Below are 19,413 nucleotides of genomic sequence, written 5' to 3'. Positions count from 1 at the left end.
GAGAGATTAGTTCTATAAGATATGTATATGTTCAGTGGACTCATGGAGAATGAGGATTTTCTGCTGTCCGTGGTGCTGAAACATGTTCTTTAACATGTAGTGCTAAAAAAAATCAAAATGGTTCTGTAGTTTTTTCTACATTTTACTGCAAGCCAATGTAGATATGCAAGGGGAATTCTTGCTATAAATCTTGCAGGTGTATTTTGGATGAACTGGGAGCATTTAAGGGAAGCGATAGCTAGGTGTTCAATTCCCAAGTGACGAAGTGAGCTCTGGAAGCATGGTTAGCTCGTGGGCTAGCTGGCACAAGGCCATAACAACCCCGTGGGTTGGATATATAAAATTACCTATTGCTGTCAATGGCAGTCAAAGAGTTAAGATATGTAAGGTCATTGGAGAAAGAAAGAAAATCCCCATAGCAACATACACAGGCTATACTTTATGTCTTGTCTTCTTTTTTTTTATGCACTATAATTTGTATGGTACTATTTAAAGATCTTTTAATTCATTCATTCATTTTATTTCTTTAAAAATCGAAATTGCCCCGTGGGCTGTAATTGGCCGCTAACGGCAAGCTTAAGAGCCCTAAAAATAAAAATCGTAATTCACCCATGAAAGGGTTAATAAAAAATGTATTTGCTTTTCCATTGTCCAGGTCCTCCTTGCGTTAAGCCCTGCGGGGGTTTTACATCGCCGCTGTCTGCACGCATCTCTCATGAAAGCGCGCGATGAGGGTCACTGACGTCACATGAGCGGCAAGCTTTCCCTTCGGCGGAGTTCGGAAATCTTCGGCCATAGCCTCATTAGCATTCGTTTCTCTGCTTGAGGAGGAGCGTGGAGGGATGAGTTGAGAAGGGGGCGATGCTGAGAGAGGAGCGGCGCACTCGGAGCTGGAATCAGCCGCGCTCGGTGCTCTATCGCTAAGGCTCCTTTATTCCTCGACGACCGGGGTTTACCCCCCTTTTATTTTCCATCCCTAACATTAGTCGTTTTTCCTTGCACACCTGGCTGCACCCAGAAAAAAAAAGAGGATGCGTGGGATTTAACGCCTTGGTCGCCCTTTTCTCTCTCCTGGAATATTTCTGCCTCCCCGCCCTGAGTGTGTGTACGGTAGATGCGGACCGCCGCGACCATGCAGCAGATTGTGCATTTCTCCGTGTCCTTCCTCCTTGTCTTGTGGGGGTGTGCACACGGAGGCTCGCCCAGCGTGCAAATTGGTAAGTGCGCCCAAAAAAATGACATGCACAGTTGATATGTGGGTGGCAACTAATCGTACGCATTGCGTTTTAGAAAGGCTGACTGGTGTATGTCCTGCTTCCGTACAGGGGGTCTCTTTCCAAGGGGCGCGGATCAAGAGTACAGCGCCTTCCGGATAGGCATGGTCCAGTTTGGTACGGCCGAGTTCCGGCTCACGCCTCACATCGACAACCTGGAGGTGGCCAACAGCTTCGCTGTCACCAATTGCTGTGAGTGCCTTGAAAAAAAATGCATTGCACCATATGGTCTAAATGTGTACTTGAATGGAAGTGAGGGCAGAAAGGGAGCTAGCTGATGGAGAGGACGAAGGGAGGGGGGTTGGTTTCCAAGGCAACGGCCGCATCTTTTATTTCATTCCTTCACATCAACAACTCGATACGGAGATTTGGTCGTCATTGAAGCAAGCGAGAGTGCTGCCTCATAATCGTCATCATCTAGTTGAGTTGAGCGAGCGCCTCTTTGAAGAGCACCCTTGGGTGCCTATCGAGCGGAGAAAAGGCTCGTCGTCGTTTTGGGTTTTCGGAAGGAAGGCGTGCGTGAAATTTGATGATAGATAGGTTTTCAGTCACGATCGAAATATTTTTCAGTGACATTTATATTTTCAAGCGTATTTTCAGTTCATTTTATTTATTTTAGAGTAGTTAAAAAATAGGCAGTATTTTTTTACTTTTAGTATGATTTTTGTTTATTTTTTCAGTAGTGATTATCATTATTTATACTATATATAATTTTATAATTTTTGTACTTTTGTATTTTATTTGTATGTATTTTTCTTACATTTTTCTAGCTCGTATTGTACGTTATGTTATGGGTTAGTTTTATACAGAATAGTTTTGGTAATGCTTGTGTTCTGGGAATTTTTAAAATATTTTTCGGAGTAAACTTTGGCTGGTAATTTCTCTGTATATATCTCTAGTTTTATAATATATGTGCGCAAACCAGCTTGGTTCTATTTGTATAGCAGTGTAAGAATAATCACGTCTGCAATAAAATGCTATACATTAATACAACTCAAACATAAGACAACAGCAGAACACTCAGGAAATATTCTGGGCATTATATTTTTATATAATTTTACATGCACTTGTTTATTACATAAAATTTTTCCCCACATAAATCTTGCTAAGGCCCTTATTGGCTGCGCGACTGCTCCCCTCAACATAAATCAAAGGCATGTGATTGGTGCATGCCAGTATCCAATCCTTGTCATTTGCATAATTAAAAAAAAGAAGGACAAAACTCATTCTTGAAATGCGCATTCACGCCTGAAAGCCTGATGCAAGTGGGCGACCACCATCAAGGTGTTAAGCATAAAAAAAAATACCACAGCACAGCTAGAATGGTTCTCAGTGCATTTATTTTTCGACCATAGGATTTCAAGTGCTATCGTTTTGCCTTAATGCAGTCCTACAGCTCGTGTAGCTCAGCGTTTGTGTTGATTTAATTTCTTAAATGACAACATTTTGTTGAAAACTGCAGGGGAATAACAGAGAAACAAACTTTTTTCTTTTTTTTTGGTGTATCGATAGTATTGAGACTGTTGGCCAAACAATAATACTTAATTCATACAGTTTTTTTTAGTATTGAAAGCCACCTGTGTTGTCAGGGGTACTACTTTGTTGTTGTTTTAGTACATACTGACATATTTTAAAACAAAAAAACATTTTAAACAAGTTAAATGATAAAAATTAAAGGACACTTGTTTTGCCTGAGCAAATTTAAAGACCGCTGTTAATCTTGGGTTTAAATTTACATAATCTAATGTTGAACATTGAAAAAGTTGACATTCCAGCCTCATTGTTTTGCTTGAGAAAATTTGTGTTGATGTAGTTTATATAAAGACACAATTGGGAATATGTTAGTGACCAAATTAACCCAATCAAAGAAACTTACTTTGCTAGTTATCCTGACAAACTGGAAAATTCAGCCTAAATCATCTTTAAACATGATTTTGGTTGTTTACAATGCACTGAAAATTCTGATGTGAGCGTAACCTTCATCCAAAAGGTTTCATTTGCGTGTATGCAAGTCATGAGTTTTCGTGTGCTTGCCTCATTTTTGCACATCCACTTTGTTCCTGTTCTAGTTGTATGCGTGTGTGTGTGTCGTAAATGTAAGCACACGTTTTCTGGCCGTGTCCTTTTAAAGGGCAACATGACTAAGGCTTGCGGCCTTTTTCATCTGGGGCTCGCTGTTGTCTCTTTACCTGATGTGATATCGCCACATTTATTAGACTGACTCATAAAAAAGAGTCCATTGGGCATCATGAAGTACTTTAATGCAAACTCTTTCATTTTCAGTAACCTCTCAACAATGTGCGTTTAGCTGGGGGAAAAAAAATAATGACTCCGATGAGACAGACGTTTCTTTCTGATTGCATCTTAAAATGTTTCTATAACCTGCAATAAAGATGACAAACTATTAGGAACTAATAAGAATTATTAGACAATATATCCATTTTACGTTTTAGCCCTCCTGTAGTTGGGTGTTGTTTTTTTAACGAATTTATTTCAATTTGTCTCCAATCCTGATGCCTCAGCTGTCAATCAAGCTGGCATCTTAAACCCTTGTTGTCCTGTTTTGAAGGCTAGCATCATAACTCTAAACAATGTACTATGGATAAACCATGAAGTCAATTTCTTAGACAAGGTCAATGGGTGCTAACTTGCGACCACTGCCAATGGTGGAATAAGTCACACAGTATAGCAGATAAGAAATAAAAAAATAGGTAGGTGAGGTTGAAGGAGGGCTTTTAAAAGCAGGTCAAATCCTTCGAGGACAATGCAGTACCAATGGGTTTGTCTTTTAGGCCAACTTGAGCTTCACTATTTAGGAAAAAAAACATTTGAGCATTTTTGTTGTTATTTTTATCATAAAAAATCATTTTATGTGAAATGTAAGATTTTTTTTCTAGGTAGTAAAAAACATTTGAGCATTTTTGTTGTTATTTTTATCATAGAAAATCATTTTATGTGAAATGTAAGAATTTTTTTCTAGGTATGATAGAAGAGGCTGAGGTATAATTTATGTGACATTTGGCAAGACAACAGAAGATTTTTTTGTGGGGTGGTTGGATGATGCAGCATTTCATCACAAGCCCTTGAATTATACAATTAATGTTATTCTGCTGTTTCTTAAAAACTGCTTATTTAACACTGGAACTTGGAGCTCATCATGTCATTAGTGGAACATTCGGTGTCGGATTAGTTATTGTATTAATTAGCCCCACTGTGAGTGGTAAGCAGGGCAGTATTGCGGTATGAATCAATCATAGTCACATTCTCGGAAACCCTGATGAACACAGGAAGTTGCTAGCACTAAATTAAAGCATTAAATCATGGTGCTGATATTTCTGTTTGTGTTGCCTTATTGCCTAATTGGTGTCAGAAATTAAGATCAAAGTCTTACACATTGGAAACAGGTACTATCGGGCTATTTAGACAAAGAGCCAGATCTAAAAAAGAAAAGCAGCGGAGTCAACCCTCACTGGTTTCCACGGCAACCCTCTCCTTCACATGCGCGGCGGTGCTTGTCCGTTTGTTGCGAGATCATTAGGACACAACAAGCCCGCTATGGTATTTCCACTAAAGGTCACAGTGCGTATGTTGTGTTTTGATGAGAAGAAATAGCTACAATTCACGTATATTCACGTATTGTTTGTGTGGATGCTCAACACTGGATTCAAGAGCTTTGGGGTCTGCAAATACTTTTTGTTGTCATAGCATTATGAGGAAAAAGTTGTTATGTAACAAGGTCATTTGTATTGTTACTTGTGTTGCACCGATACTGGATTTGTTTTTCCTAAAAAAAATTGTCACCACAAGAAGACAACTTTTTACCTGAGTACATAATTTGATGAATTTTTGAACTTGTGTTAAGTAAATCAGACTAGAAGCCCCTCCTCCCTGCTACTTCTTAACCAAAAATAAGCCACGGGAAGCATTAAAAGGATCCTGCGTTACACTAGGGGGCGCATCGCCGTGCGAATGGAGTCGCTTGCATTAGCTTCGTCGCAGTCCTTTAGAACACCTCCAGGAAACAGGTCAGTGCACAAAAGGAGAGAGCGAGAGATGAGGAATGGAAGTGGGTCTATGGAAGTTGACAAGAACTGTGCTGCAGTGTTCTGGTCGAGAGCAGCTGCCGGAAGTACGTCTCAAAGGAGGAGAGGGAGCGGGGGGACGGAGGGGGGGATCCAGCCAGTGTGTCCGCCAGTCCCGCAAGTCTTTCTTTTTAATATAGAAGACCGTCACCACAACGACATCGCCCAACAACCTCACTGCCTTGTTATACAACTACTAGATCATAATTAGGTATTATACAAGAGAATAAAACAAATCAAACCACTAAAATATAGTCAGAATTTAGACCCTTCATGCCTTTATCAAACCCTCAAAGCCACTCATTTATTTTATCAGACGCTACACGTTAAATCCATTTGGACTGAGAACGTTCATGTTGCATGGGAGACCATCACTTTCAGTGGCATACTAAATACTAAGAGGAAATAAAACTTCATAGGGTTGGTTGTTGCTTAGGGCTGTCACCAGTGTGTTTTCTGTTTTCAATCATTTTAATTCGGTTGATTTTTTTTTTTCATAATTATAGCGATGGTGCATGACTGCGATGTGGGCAGCGTAGGATCAAATCCCTTTCAGTGGCATCAGAATTTTAAGTGCGAATGGCTGTTTTTCTGTGTGTGTCCACATTTTGCCCAAAGTCAGCTAGGATAGGCTGTGCAGTGTTGAAAATGAATTAATAATACAATAACCATTGCTCATATTTAAATGTATGAAAATGGTCATAAAGGATTAAACTGTCCTAAGTTTCAACTTTGGAATAATTGTCCATTTAGTGGCTGGTTTACTTCCCAGTAACCACAAATGGAAGCAAAGAGAGCAGCAACAACAAAAATGCTCCTTTGGGCTTGTTTGGAAGCCGCAGACAAGACCGAAGTCCAAATAATAGGCGTTGCGGTCACTTTATCGAGTGACACAGGATTCCGTGTGTTGCCTGCTCTAGATCAGTTCCATTTTAGTTTCCTGTTGCTGTGGTAACGTGATCCTTGAGCAGGGCAATCGTCAACTCGACCATTAATGCGGATGATTGCTTTGTTACTGACATACGCGTGCGAGCGTGTGCCTATTCATCATTTCGACACCTCCTAGGGTCAGTTTGTATTCTGTTATCAATCCATCCAGCGAAGCTAAATGAGGTGATTCGCGCCCGCGTCCTTTGCGACTGTGTGCCCGTGTGACGAGGATGTCGCCATAGCAACAAGACTTGCTCTAATCCGTATAGAGAAGGGTTTTACAGCAGGGGACACATTTTAGTGTCTTGTCATGGAATTCCAGAGTGATGCAAGGCGTGGGAAGGTGGATGCTTGTCTTTTGTGTAAATCTTTAAAAGGCTTCTAACAAGACAGCCCAAAACAGTGAAATGTAATATTTCACCTCCTTCCATTAAGGTTTAGAATTTGTATAAATCATGTGCAAAAAGGATTTTAACCTTTTTTTTCCATTTGATGTTCTCAGTTTTCATCCTAGTTTTTGAGAAAAGAAAGCTTGTAATCATTTCTTGTGAAAAGGAATTATTTATTTATTCATACATTCTCCGTTCCGCTTATCCTCACATGCAATATTTTTTATATCTGAGATTTTTTTTCTTGCAAGGCATGCTGAGATGAAGTGAAGGTGACCATTAAACGATAATTTATGTAAATCTTTGATCAACCTAAACATTAGCATGAAAGGAGACGAGGACCTAGCAGTGAGTGGCACGTTGGCGAAAAACGGGTCAGCTAATTGGAACGACTAAATTTATTTCACGCCGGTCACCTTCTCCTCAGAAAGTCAAGACATTAGAGCGTCTAAATAAGTCCATAAGAAATTCAATGATAGTTAATGAGAACACAAAGATTGTGCGCTGCATTATTGTGTTAAGTTTGTACGATACAAGACGACCAATGACAAACGGCTTGTGTGATTTTTTGTGTTTGGTTGTTCAACAACTCAAACAAAGTTATAACAATGCATAGTTTTTAGGAAAGTAACCAGAGTTGTAATTATAGACTATATGTAGTTGTAGACTCTCAGTGGAGTGACTGGAACAGTAAAACATTTAGTACAAGGAGTTGAGAAACAATAGTCATTACTTGTTACGAGTGTGAGAGGGGATTTGCGACATAGGCTTCGTTGAGAGGCAGTCACATGTGACAAAGGCCTAATGGCTTTTCCCACAATCCTTCACTCTTTCAGCCATCAAGCGATTTAATGTGGCCGACTTCTTATTGCTTCTTATGCTTATTACCTTCTTCTCCCCTTCCCCAAAATATATATTTTTTAACCATTTTTTGTTGTTGCTGCAGACAGAAACATTATTTCGTACAATTTCATACCAAAAACGTTGGGTTATACATTTATTTGAATACATTATTTCTACGAACGTACATATGGCCACAGTTAATACTATTTTGGCTAGTACATATTGTCCTAAATATGTATGTTCCAACTCTCTGCTCATTTCCTATCATAATGTAATTTAATTATTTCACACTAAACACTATTACTAACTAAAAGAATAACAACGCTGCAGTTTTTGTCCAACACAAAAAGCTCAAATTAAAATTGTAAATAAATGCTTTTTCTCGGACCGCTATATTAAGCTCTCCCTTTTACATTCTGCCCTAACGACTTGCCTTAAATCTGACCTCAATGGACTCCAGCTGCCCATGTCAGCAAGACATTCTCACGATACTGCATCCGAAGAAATGCCTCATTACATTAATTACACTAGCGAATGGGCAATAAAGCTGATGAAGTTACACACGATCAATACCACCCCCATGAACGACATGCTATTCTGCTGACCCCAGACGCTAGAGAAACAGAAATACTTTTTCATGTGTTTGCCGAATCCAAAAGCAGCAGCAATGAAGTTAACGACGACCGGCTTTTCGCCGCTCGGTACATAATGAATGTTACATGTCGGCAAAAAAAAACACTTCGGTGCCCGCGCCGGGGCACGGCTCATAAATTATACAGTGGTGTTGATATTTGCGAAGTCAGCGGAATGGAGGGCGGAGCGCAAATCATGTGAATGCAAATGCAGATTAGTGCCGACATGCCAGATACTTGATCTGGAAGCAAATGTGCAAGGTGGCAGTGTACTTGTCCAGACATGAAGGCCTTGTAGACAGACGGACGATATAAATAGTATTTGTGGCATGAGGACCATGCAATGTAAGTGGACCACCTTTTGTAAAGTTAGGAATTTCTTGAGTATCAAAAGGTTGTTCACTTTTCCTAGGAACAATTTAGAGTGCTCATCTAGCCTACACTACATGTTTTAGGGATATGGGAAGAAACCAAATTATGCGGACAAAACCTGCAAACTCCATACATGAAGACCGACCTGGGATTGAACCCACGACCCTAGAACTGTGAGGCCGATGCACTAACCACACATCTGATGGCCTGCCAAAAAAAGACAACAATCATACAAAATGTTTTTTTTCTTTTAGGAGTAAAGGTCTGCAGTCTCACTTGAATGTGAAGTAATTCTATCATGGTTCAGTTAACATTGCTCCGAGAGCCATATATGTTTACCATCTTACAACTGGTGGCATGCCTAAAGAGATGAACAATTCATATTCAGAAAAAATAGAGAATGAATTCACTGCACTCCTAAAATAAAATTGGACTAACATTTGATATCATGACTGGACGATTCGCCGAAAGACGTTTGGCCGACGGACGTTTGGCCGACGGACAGTTCGTCGAACGGACGTTTCACCGAAACGGGATTCGTGCACTCGCCCCGCCCCCGGATCGTGTGTGTACATGTTTTTCAACCTCGGCCCGCGGGCCATATATGGCCCGTTACAGATAAAGGATAAAATAAAAAATATAAAAAAATAGCAGCACATTGTAGTACGTACTTGTATTTAGGGCCGAGGTTGAAAAACATGTACACACACGATCCAGGGGCGGGGCGAGCGCGCGAATCCCGTTTCGGCGAAACGTCCGTTCGGCGAACTGTCCGTCGGCCAAACGTCCGTCGGCCAATCGTCTTTCGGCTAATCATCCGAGTACCAAACATACTAGAAAAGGAAACCACTGAAAAGAAGACAAGTAATGATGCACAATTGGAAAAAAAGAAAGATGACCAAATCTTTCTTTTTATGCTAACCCAAAAAAAAAGAATTGCCGTTTCTAATCGCAAGATCGGTATCATTTAGTAACTTTGTGGCCCATCCGTCCTCTTTAGTACAAGCACTCCCCCGGTGTAACTAAAAGATGGAAATCTATTAACCAGATGGAAGACACAGCGAACAGGACACATCCCTGAAGCACTTTAAAGGATGTGAAACAACAAACATTAACGCTAGCTTGTTCTTTCTCTATTGCAGTCTGCTCGCAGTTCTCCAGGGGCGTTTACGCCATTTTCGGATTCTATGACAAGAAGTCGGTGAACACCATTACGTCCTTCTGCGGCACGCTGCACGTGTCCTTCATCACGCCCAGTTTCCCGCTAGACGGCACCCAACAGTTCATCATCCAGATGAGGCCCGACATTAAGGGGCCACTGCTGAGCCTCATCGAGTACTACAAGTGGGACAAGTTCGCCTACCTGTACGACAGCGATCGAGGTCAGTTGTCAACGCTTTTCCTTGTTTCCTGGAAATATGTAGATGATACTCATGTTGCAACCTTCACGACTAGTAATAAGTATAATAAGGAATCATTGTTTGGCTGAATTAATATAGTAAATATTGTTGTCTTTTCTTTATATGGTATTAACACAATTTAAAAAATGTCAGTAATACTGGCAGTATGTGAATAATAAAATTTAAAAAAATGATGAAACAATAGAATACTATTTTAAGGACATTTTCATTGTATTTTAAAACGGTGCATAATATATGCATATTTATAGCTTTTTTGTCAGAAATAAATGCGTTTAATGAAAATGCGAAATTAAAAATTATACACATGAATTAACAATACTACTTTTTCATTAAATCCCTTTTAGTGAATATTTAATGTGGGCATTAATAAAAAAAATGTTAATCCAAACTCTTAATGCAATCATATACAATATGAAATGAAATATTTTTAAAAGTTTTTTAGTTAAAATGTGTGTATATATATTTAAAATGTACATATATAAATAATTTAAGTGTCACATAATATACTAGATTTGATAAAAATACATTAATACAGTAAGGCATCTAAATAAAATATTTTGGGTAATAATAGGTCTAATTATAGGATTTTAAAAAAGACAGGAATACTGCAGATTAAACTCACTTTTTACTTCCTTTAAACTAAAAACTCTGAATGAAAAATAAGTAAACTACTTCTATGTTTAAGTTTGATTGCTCCAAGGTTGATGTTATTGTGTGTGTGTGTGTGTGTTTGTGTGGAAGTAGTTGATGTGTCCTCGTAGAACCCAAGATTTCCTCAAGTCTGCAATGTTTATGTTCCCCCCTCCCAAAACCTTGTGTATTTTGCCCCCCCAGGTACATTTAATGAAAGGAGGCTTGTCATAAACAATCAGCTGCAAGTGTTTATGAGCATGTGTGTTTGTGGGTGTATATTTTTTTATGGAATATCAAGTTGACGTGTGTGGTAGTTCTGACATGTAGTAGAGGTGATGGGCCTTGCAGCTGTTGACCTCCACACTTCTAATCGTACTAATCATGGAAATATGGTTTGTCTACTTTTGAGAGAGTTCTGCTTTCCTAAAAAACACAACTTTTTGTATGTCTATAGTGTGTGGACTGACAAAAAAGTCTCAAAAAGACGTAGATAGACGTCGAATCCATTTTGCAGGGACGGTTGGCAACTATTGTTCGCTCCCCATTATCGGAAGTGAAACTTGATAACTCATTTCCAACAAAAGTCAAGAGAATTCTAACCAAGATAGCTCAATTAATGACCAGAAATTTAGATGTGCAGATGCTAAAAATCATGTGACTCAAACTCGCATTCAAAAATATGTAACCGGCACATCCCGAATTTATCCATTCATTATTTCATGACACCTTTTCATCCTTCTGTTTGATTGGAATTATGCTTCAAAGTTTGATTACCTAAAACCAAGCCTTGTCAAGTAACATTATTTTTTTTCCACAAAACTCCATTAGATTAGGCAGGTGTACCTAATAACAGTGTCTGTTGAGTGCCCATCTTATATAACTACATAAAGTGGCCGGATAGGCGAATAGAAGTCCTTCTAACCGGTGACTCCCCCCCTCACATCCGTCAAATGCACCCACACACATCCTCGCATCACTTAGCGACCTGCCCAGTTACTTCTAGCGCTCCTCTCCTCCTTCCTCCCATCCCTCCTCTTGCCACACATTGGTTGCCATGGGAGCGAGAGGATCACACTGACCTAATTAGACAGCCATGCAATGGCGAAATATATGCACTGCGGTCCCACTCGCTGCCCGTCGCGCTTGTGCAGTAAGCAGCAGGTTTCATGCGGCATCTTTTAAGAATTTTTTTTTCTTTCTTTGTGGTTGCGGTGTGGTTGCTTCCTTGGTAATTATTCAGGGTGTTGTGTTGCTGAATGAGAGGAAAGTGGGAAGAGGAGAGTTGTGTTCAGTGCAGGGGAAGGATAGAGCACGAAAGACATCTGAGGGTTGCTATAAATGCATAGAGCATGTGTGTGTGTGTGTGTCTCATGTTTAGTGTGGAAGGAGATAGAGAAAAGTGCAGTAGTGCACTAAATCCAACTTGCAAGCCAATAGACTCTTCATACAAGTGCATTATTCACGGGATGCCTTCTGTGTGCACTCACAAGGCCTCACACATGCAACATGCACTGCTGCTTCATGAGTGTGTTTGTGTTCAGCAGCTCTGTCCTATCTGAGTAGCACATGAGCTGAGGTCATGTTTGTACTTCATCAAGCAAAGCATTTCATTATTGGGTCATTGTTGGAATAGCAAGTTAAAATGTGTTTTTTATACGACACGAAATTAATGTCATGTCTCTGTTTAAATGAGTTTATCGATGATAGACGTCCAATCCATTTGAAATGGGAAGGAATGTTCAATTCACTGCACCCACATGTGGCCAAAGTGGCGGCACGGGAGCCAAATCTGGCCCGCCGCATCATTTTGTGTGGCCCGGGAAAGTAAATCATGATTGCCGACTTTCTGTTTTAGGATCAAATTAAAATGAAAGGTATAGATGTATATTAAATGTCCTGATTTTCCCCCTTTTAAATCAATAATTGTCATTTTTTAATGATTTTTTTCTGTTTTTTTAGTTCAAAAATCATTTTGTAAAATATAAAAAAATATATATATAAAAAAGCTAAAATAAACATTGTTTTAGATCTATAAAAACTGAATATTCAGGGCTTTAAATCCAGTTCTTTTAATCCATTTATTAAAAAAATCTAAATATTATATCTAAAATGGTCCTGAAAGTCATGATAGAATTACTTTTTCTATCATCTAAAAGAAATATATATAGGTATATATCTTTTCCATCAGAATTGCTCGCTAATACATTTATTGGATTGGGTATTGGGAGCCAAAAAATGGAATGGTGTGACTTGATTCAAAACCTAACCAGCCACTTGCAGCTTCAGCTAAAGATCAAATACATGATTTGCTGTTGTCAGAACGACTCACTTCAGTTCCTGGGTCATCCAGAACATTGTGTCCTCGTTGATATTATGAGACGTAAAGATTTTTTGAGAAACCCCGAGTCTCCCATTTTCCCTGCACCGTAAAAAATGAAATTGATCGATATCTCACTGCACGCCGTCACGCCAAGATTACATATGCCAGCTTTTTTATTAAAGTGCAACCTGAGGATCGATATGGGCGATATTCAGCTGTGAAACGCCGTTAACTCACCGGGAACGTCCCATTGATCAAGGGGCGTAATTAAATGTCTCGTCTGGGACGGGAATCTGTTTTGAGAGGGGGGAAAAATAGAATTAAGGGCAGAACAAGATGGTGATATAAAGACTAGAGGAGTACATTTGGCCGTGCCACGGCAGTCAAAGACGTGTTAATCAGATCTGCTTACTTGCTGGGGATTTTATTGAATCTGTCGATTAGTCATATCGCAGTTGGCAGCTCAAGAACGAATTAACGCAGAAATATGTCGTGAAACAATTAGAGCGATAATAGTGTCCTAGATTGCCATTAATATCCCACTGCTCAAACATTTTTAATACTACGAAATAAAAAAGGTAATGAAAATTCTTACAATCACATACCTGTCAACCTCTGCCGATAACTGCCCTTATAAATGATTATGATTCCCCTTACAAACCCCCCAAAAACCTTACAAACACCGTACGAGTCGTACGGTGTTTGTAAGGTTTTTGGGGGGTTTGTAAGGGGAATCATAATCATTTATAAGGGCAGTTATCGGCAGAGGTTGACAGGTATGCAATCAATTTGTCACTCATAGACATCCAATCAATTTGAACTGGGTGGTGCTTGCACCAAATGAAAGGATGTCGAACCCTCCCACTAATTATAGATTGGACATCCACCACCATCAATGGCAGCCAATGAGTTGAAAAAATAACAAACATTTTTTTTCATTTTTAAAGTGTTTTTTTAATGCACTGTATCGCTTTACGATATTAAGGGGATTTTTAAAAAGTCCTTCTGGTAATATTCTTAATGTGCAGTAGAAAAACAATAGATGTAGAACAAATTACCGATGAAAGGAAATGATCGACAATTTCAATTTTCTTGTGAACTACGTGCTGTTTGAGGCACCTCCCATGTTTGTTAGAATTCCGGAGCACCTGTGACTCACCCTGACAAGCTCGTTACGTAGAGGCACTGAATCTTTCTTTTTAAAGAGCTTGAGATGGCAGCCAATCAGTAATAAAAGTAAGAATGTTAGGCTATGAATATGCCATGTCTGCCACATTACTGAGCTCCTTCCTAGGGTAATAAAGGTTCATCTGCATAATGTTCCGGAGAGTTTGGGGTTTGTTAGTTAATGGTTAGTCACATGACCACTGGTTTAGTTGGTTATATTTTTGCTTGATCAATTGTTGTTGTTGTTTTTCTTTGTTTGTAGTCTTAGTGCTGTCAATGGCAGTCTTTGAGTTAAGAATAAAAATATTTTTTTCCTTCCTCTGGCTAAGATGCAGCTTTCCACCTATTCATTTAAAGAGCACGTGTTTGGTGAACACTCCTTTGTTGCAATGCCTTATCACTCACTGCCAAGCATTTGTGATCCTTTCCAGATTTTATTGCCACAAACGTGAGATCCAAATGCTTAGTCTGTGATTTTCAACTTCCCCCTTTCTCAGGCCTAACCACACTTCAGGTGGTCCTGGACACAGCGGCCGAGAGGAAGTGGCAAGTGACGGCCATCAACGTGGGAAACCTAAAAGATGAGCGCAAGGACGAAGCCTACCGCTCTCTTTTCCAGGACCTAGAAAACAAGAAAGAGCGACGGGTGATCCTGGATTGTGAACAAGACAAAGTCAAAGACATCATGGACCAGGTTGTTTTTACAGTTTTGCTACTGAAAACTAAGATAAGAAAAAATGCAAAATCCTGTTGTTATTAATATACAATGTTAATATAACCGTAATCTGTGTAGACACACATAAAAATGAAATGGAAAATCAAGGGAATTTGTTTATTCAGGGGTTGTATATCAGGAAACACCAGGTAGCAAAATTGTATTATTCAGATCTGCCGGAAGCCCTCGTCCTAACAAACAGTAGTGCCAGTCAAGCTGTGGGATTAGTTTCAGGTATGTCATACCTGTCAGTCTTCAAACGCTTCAAAGCCCATCTAGTTCCCTTCACTTTTTTTCCCCACAATTGTTGCTGCTGCTGCTGTTGATAAGCAAAAAGTCATTTTATTGCCATATTGCATTCTGCCTCTGTTACTGTCAACTCCTTTGCAAGGAGCTGGAAAAGGGGGTTTCCTTCTAAAGTTGGTTAATATAGTGTTGCGATATGCCACTAAATTTTCACCAATGTCATGAAAAAGCAAATGACACTACTGAATATATATATACTATATATTTTTTTATTTGTTTTTCAACGACAGGATAAAAATTTGAGGATGCTTAAAATTATTAGGCGAATGTGCCACAAATGTATCAAAGGTACTCAGATTTCCTATCAAAAACTAATGCTTAAGCATTGTTCAGATTTTTTGCAGGAGTGGTTGATTAGCAGAAAAAAAATGTTCTTAATATAATAAAGAAGTTGACCATGTGCTAGTTAAAATTTGCCTGGAATTTAGATTAGTTTTGTGTATTCCCATGTTTTTAACACATCTAATCAATAATTTGACAGGTCATCACCATTGGCAGGCACGTTAAAGGCTACCATTACATCATAGCCAATCTGGTAAGAACAGTTGAACACCATTATTTTTTTCTGTCATGTCAGATGTGAAAAGTACATACGACTCGTATTTCTAGGGTTTTGTGGACGGTGACTTGTCCAAAATCCAGTACGGCGGTGCCAACGTGTCAGGCTTCCAGATTGTGGATTTCGAGGACCCTCTGGTATCCAAGTTTGACCAGAGGTGGGAGGCCTTGGAGGAGAAGGAGTATCCAGGGGCAGATAGTAAGATCAGGGTGAGTGTTGGACTTCATGTTTTCTTGTAGATGAATGCGTCAAACATCTATGTTATGTGCATTATTAAGCAAGTGTAGCCAAGGACACCATGTAGTGTAGAATATGATTCTTACATGAAACAATGTCCAGTCTCATGGGGTTGGCAATCTTAGTGTGGGTTTTCTGACTCCAGCTTAACGTCTTCCTGACTCTTAACCTCACTGAATACAAAGTCACCATTTAAACTCTTCATAATGATATGTAGTATAAGTAAATATGCTCAAATGTCGAACAAATTTAAATGTTATCACAAAGGTTTAATCAATCTTCATTTATTCTTTGTCATTGGCTTAACTAATGTTGTCTCCTCTGTCTATACTGAAACATAGTATACATCAGCGTTGACGTACGACGCAGTGCAGGTGATGACGGAGGCTTTCCGCTACCTTCACAAGCAACGCATTGACTTCACCCGTCGAGCCAACACCGGCGACTGCCTTGCCAACCCCGCGGTTCCCTGGGCTCAGGGAGTGGAAATCGAGCGGGCATTGAAGCAGGTGAGATCTAGTCGAACTCAGCTGGTGCCTGCGGCAACGGTAGGGTTGTATGCATAAATCATTGATCTAAAATGGAAAAGGGAAATAAGTAGTTTGGATTTTGTTTTCCCCGTTTATTCAAGTTACAGCAGGGGGAAAAACTCAGCGGGTATATTGGTTGTTAAAGCCTCTTGGCAAGGCTAGTTTATGAAGTAATACTGAAGTAGAAGTTGGGTAACATTAACACCAAAAGAGAGAATATATGCACTTTTTCCTACTGTTGCACTGATACAGATACTAGTAATATTACTATTTTCATGTCTTATCCGTTCATTCATCCTTCTGCTGCGAAGAAGTGAGTTCCTCACTACTAGATGTCCAATACATTTGAACTGCAAGGGTGGTTCATTCGCTTTCAAATAAAGCTAATAAATGGATTAAAGGCCAAATTCTCCATCAGCCATGCCAACAAGTCAAGAGTATTGTTTTTGTGCGCAATGGCAGAAGTCCAACACTGCTCCATCTAGCAATCAATTCCTTTTGATAGCTGGAATGGTCCTTTCCCTCTTCTTTAAAGTCCTGGCAGCTCCATTAAAACACCCTATGCAGTCATTATCTGCAGTATGTATGAATTTAAAAGACACGCTGTTGCCATAGGTGCGTGTGGAGGGCCTGACGGGGAACATCCAGTTCGATCAACACGGCAAGCGGGTCAACTACTCAGTCAACATAATGGAATTGAAGAACAACGGCCCAGTAAAGGTAAAGTCTCCCTCGCGGGGCCCCGAGACGCTCTCGTGATTAACGACGTGTCTTACTCCAATGGGGGCTCATTCATTATTCATTCCGGACAGATTGGCTACTGGAACGAGGTTGACAAAATGGCCGTCACCAAATCCGACGTCTTTGCCAACGACTCGACGGGGATGGAAAATAAAACGGTCATTGTCACCACCATTTTGGTAAGTTATTGTGAAGAACACCTTGATTTATGACCGGACTGGCTGCTTTAATTGGCCCGCGGGGTGTTTGTCATTTGGTTCCCTAGATAATAGGTAACATTAAAGAGGAATGACACAGTAAATGCTGTGCCTTCATCATTTTTTCTTGATTTGCTACTACACTGGACGGCCAATATACAGTGGTAGCTAAATTTGCTGATCTTTCAAATGCCTTAAGAATAATAACCTTGGCAGTCTAAAAGTTAAGAGTTCTAGAAACTTTAAATCCATGTTGCATTTTAACTTTGTTCACTGTGAAAAGCAGTTTAGTACTGTCGCAATTGGTGTCGAGGCATTATTTTTTGAGGGAGTTCTCTAGATATTTGTTGGATAGACAATGTGTTTCAAAAGTGTCTTGATGTTAGCAGATAGTTACCATATTTTTATGAACAATTTGTGACAAACTTATTGCATGCTGATAGTCTATGTAATCGCAAAAGTCAAATTTTAATAGTGTTGCATCAGTACCAATTTTTGGGCTCCCGATACCTATTTGAATACTTTCCCTACTAAATATCATTTAGGAGGCTCCTTACGTCATGCTAAAAAAGAATGCCGACCTGTTTGTGGACAATGACCGCTACGAAGGCTACTGTGTGGATCTAGCCGCCGAGATCGCTAAGCACTGCGGTTTCAAATACCAGCTGAAAACCGTCGGTGACGGCAAGTACGGAGCCAGGGATGCTGAGACCAAGATCTGGAACGGGATGGTTGGCGAGTTAGTGTATGGGGTGAGTTGCTGGTTTTTGGTGGGATCTTTAAGAAAGCCAGGTTGAAAGGAACTGTCATTCCCGTGTTTGTTTTCCAGAAAGCAGACATCGCCGTGGCTCCTCTAACCATCACGCTGGTCCGAGAGGAAGTGATCGACTTTTCAAAGCCTTTTATGTCCCTTGGGATCTCCATTATGATCAAAAAGCCCCAGAAGTCCAAGCCTGGGGTGTTTTCCTTCCTCGACCCGCTGGCCTACGAGATCTGGATGTGCATCGTGTTTGCCTATATCGGCGTCAGCGTCGTGCTCTTCCTGGTCAGCCGCTTCAGCCCGTACGAGTGGCACACAGAGGAGTACGAGGACGGGCAGATCCAGACCAACGAATCCACCAATGAGTTTGGAATATTCAACAGCCTTTGGTTTTCACTGGGAGCGTTCATGCGACAAGGCTGCGACATCTCCCCAAGGTATTTTCGCAGGCATTTTTGGAACCATTATGCACTCCTTTTGAAATTTTCAATCGATAAAAACCATCATGTCACTATTTTCCTCATTTGTGAATTCCTTTGATCCTATATTTTCTCCAAATATAAACCTAGTGACTGTGTTTGCATGCCAGGTCCCTGTCCGGGCGCATTGTTGGCGGCGTGTGGTGGTTCTTCACGCTCATCATCATCTCCTCCTACACGGCCAACTTGGCTGCTTTCCTCACTGTGGAGAGGATGGTGTCACCCATTGAGAGCGCCGAGGATCTGGCCAAACAGACCGAGATTGCGTATGGCACGCTTGACTCAGGCTCAACTAAAGAATTCTTTAGGGTAAGATTTGGTTTTAGCTCATGTGCATATTTACACGCACTTTGGCAAACCCTGGCCCATAATGTACCCCAACTGGAATGTTCTGTGGTGCTTTGCAATACTCACCTCATCATCTTTTCCCACTTAAACAAATGTATATTTTCTCATGTCATCTTCTCTTCTCTTTCATCACACAGCGTTCTAAAATTGCCCTCTTTGACAAAATGTGGACATACATGCGGAGTGCAGAGCCCTCGGTGTTTGTGAAAAAAACAGCCGAGGGGGTTCTGAGGGTCCGCAAATCAAAGGGGAAATATGCCTACTTGCTGGAGTCCACCATGAACGAATACATCGAGCAGCGCAAACCCTGCGACACCATGAAGGTGGGAGGCAACCTGGACTCCAAAGGCTACGGGATCGCCACGCCCAAAGGATCCTCATTAAGGTGGGTGGAATAGTATAACAATGTGTCCAATGTTGTTATAGTATCCCACCTACCCTGATGTAGCTTTGCTTATGTGTCTCTGGTTTGTATTAG

The 19,413-nt window shown here is 40.3% G+C and overlaps 1 protein-coding gene across 7 annotated transcripts in view; it reads left to right on the top strand.

The window, feature by feature from the left end:
* The first annotated feature begins 777 nt into the window (after positions 1-777).
* gria2b (glutamate receptor, ionotropic, AMPA 2b) overlaps positions 778-19,413 on the top strand; it is a 28,214-nt gene continuing 9,578 nt past the window's right edge. For 2 of the 7 annotated variants that reach the window (XM_077608567.1, XM_077608564.1), the window contains exons 1-13: positions 780-1,217; positions 1,326-1,466; positions 9,665-9,904; positions 14,561-14,757; positions 15,566-15,619; positions 15,694-15,852; positions 16,222-16,389; positions 17,026-17,130; positions 17,223-17,330; positions 17,894-18,100; positions 18,178-18,545; positions 18,698-18,896; positions 19,073-19,320. In XM_077608567.1, the coding sequence (XP_077464693.1) occupies positions 1,115-1,217; positions 1,326-1,466; positions 9,665-9,904; positions 14,561-14,757; positions 15,566-15,619; positions 15,694-15,852; positions 16,222-16,389; positions 17,026-17,130; positions 17,223-17,330; positions 17,894-18,100; positions 18,178-18,545; positions 18,698-18,896; positions 19,073-19,320 (2,297 nt within the window). In that variant the 5' untranslated portion in view covers positions 780-1,114. Of the gene's footprint in view, positions 1,218-1,325; positions 1,467-9,664; positions 9,905-14,560; positions 14,758-15,565; positions 15,620-15,693; positions 15,853-16,221; positions 16,390-17,025; positions 17,131-17,222; positions 17,331-17,893; positions 18,101-18,177; positions 18,546-18,697; positions 18,897-19,072; positions 19,321-19,413 lie in introns of all 7 variants that reach the window. The other 5 variants (XR_013303075.1, XM_077608566.1, XM_077608565.1 and 2 more) reach the window with 4 other exon arrangements.

The sequence above is a fragment of the Stigmatopora argus genome, chromosome 9, assembly GCF_051989625.1.
Source record: "Stigmatopora argus isolate UIUO_Sarg chromosome 9, RoL_Sarg_1.0, whole genome shotgun sequence".
NCBI classification, from domain to species: domain Eukaryota; kingdom Metazoa; phylum Chordata; class Actinopteri; order Syngnathiformes; family Syngnathidae; genus Stigmatopora; species Stigmatopora argus.
Note: the sequence above shows the minus strand (reverse complement) of the source record. Positions and strands in the feature narration are given on the sequence as shown.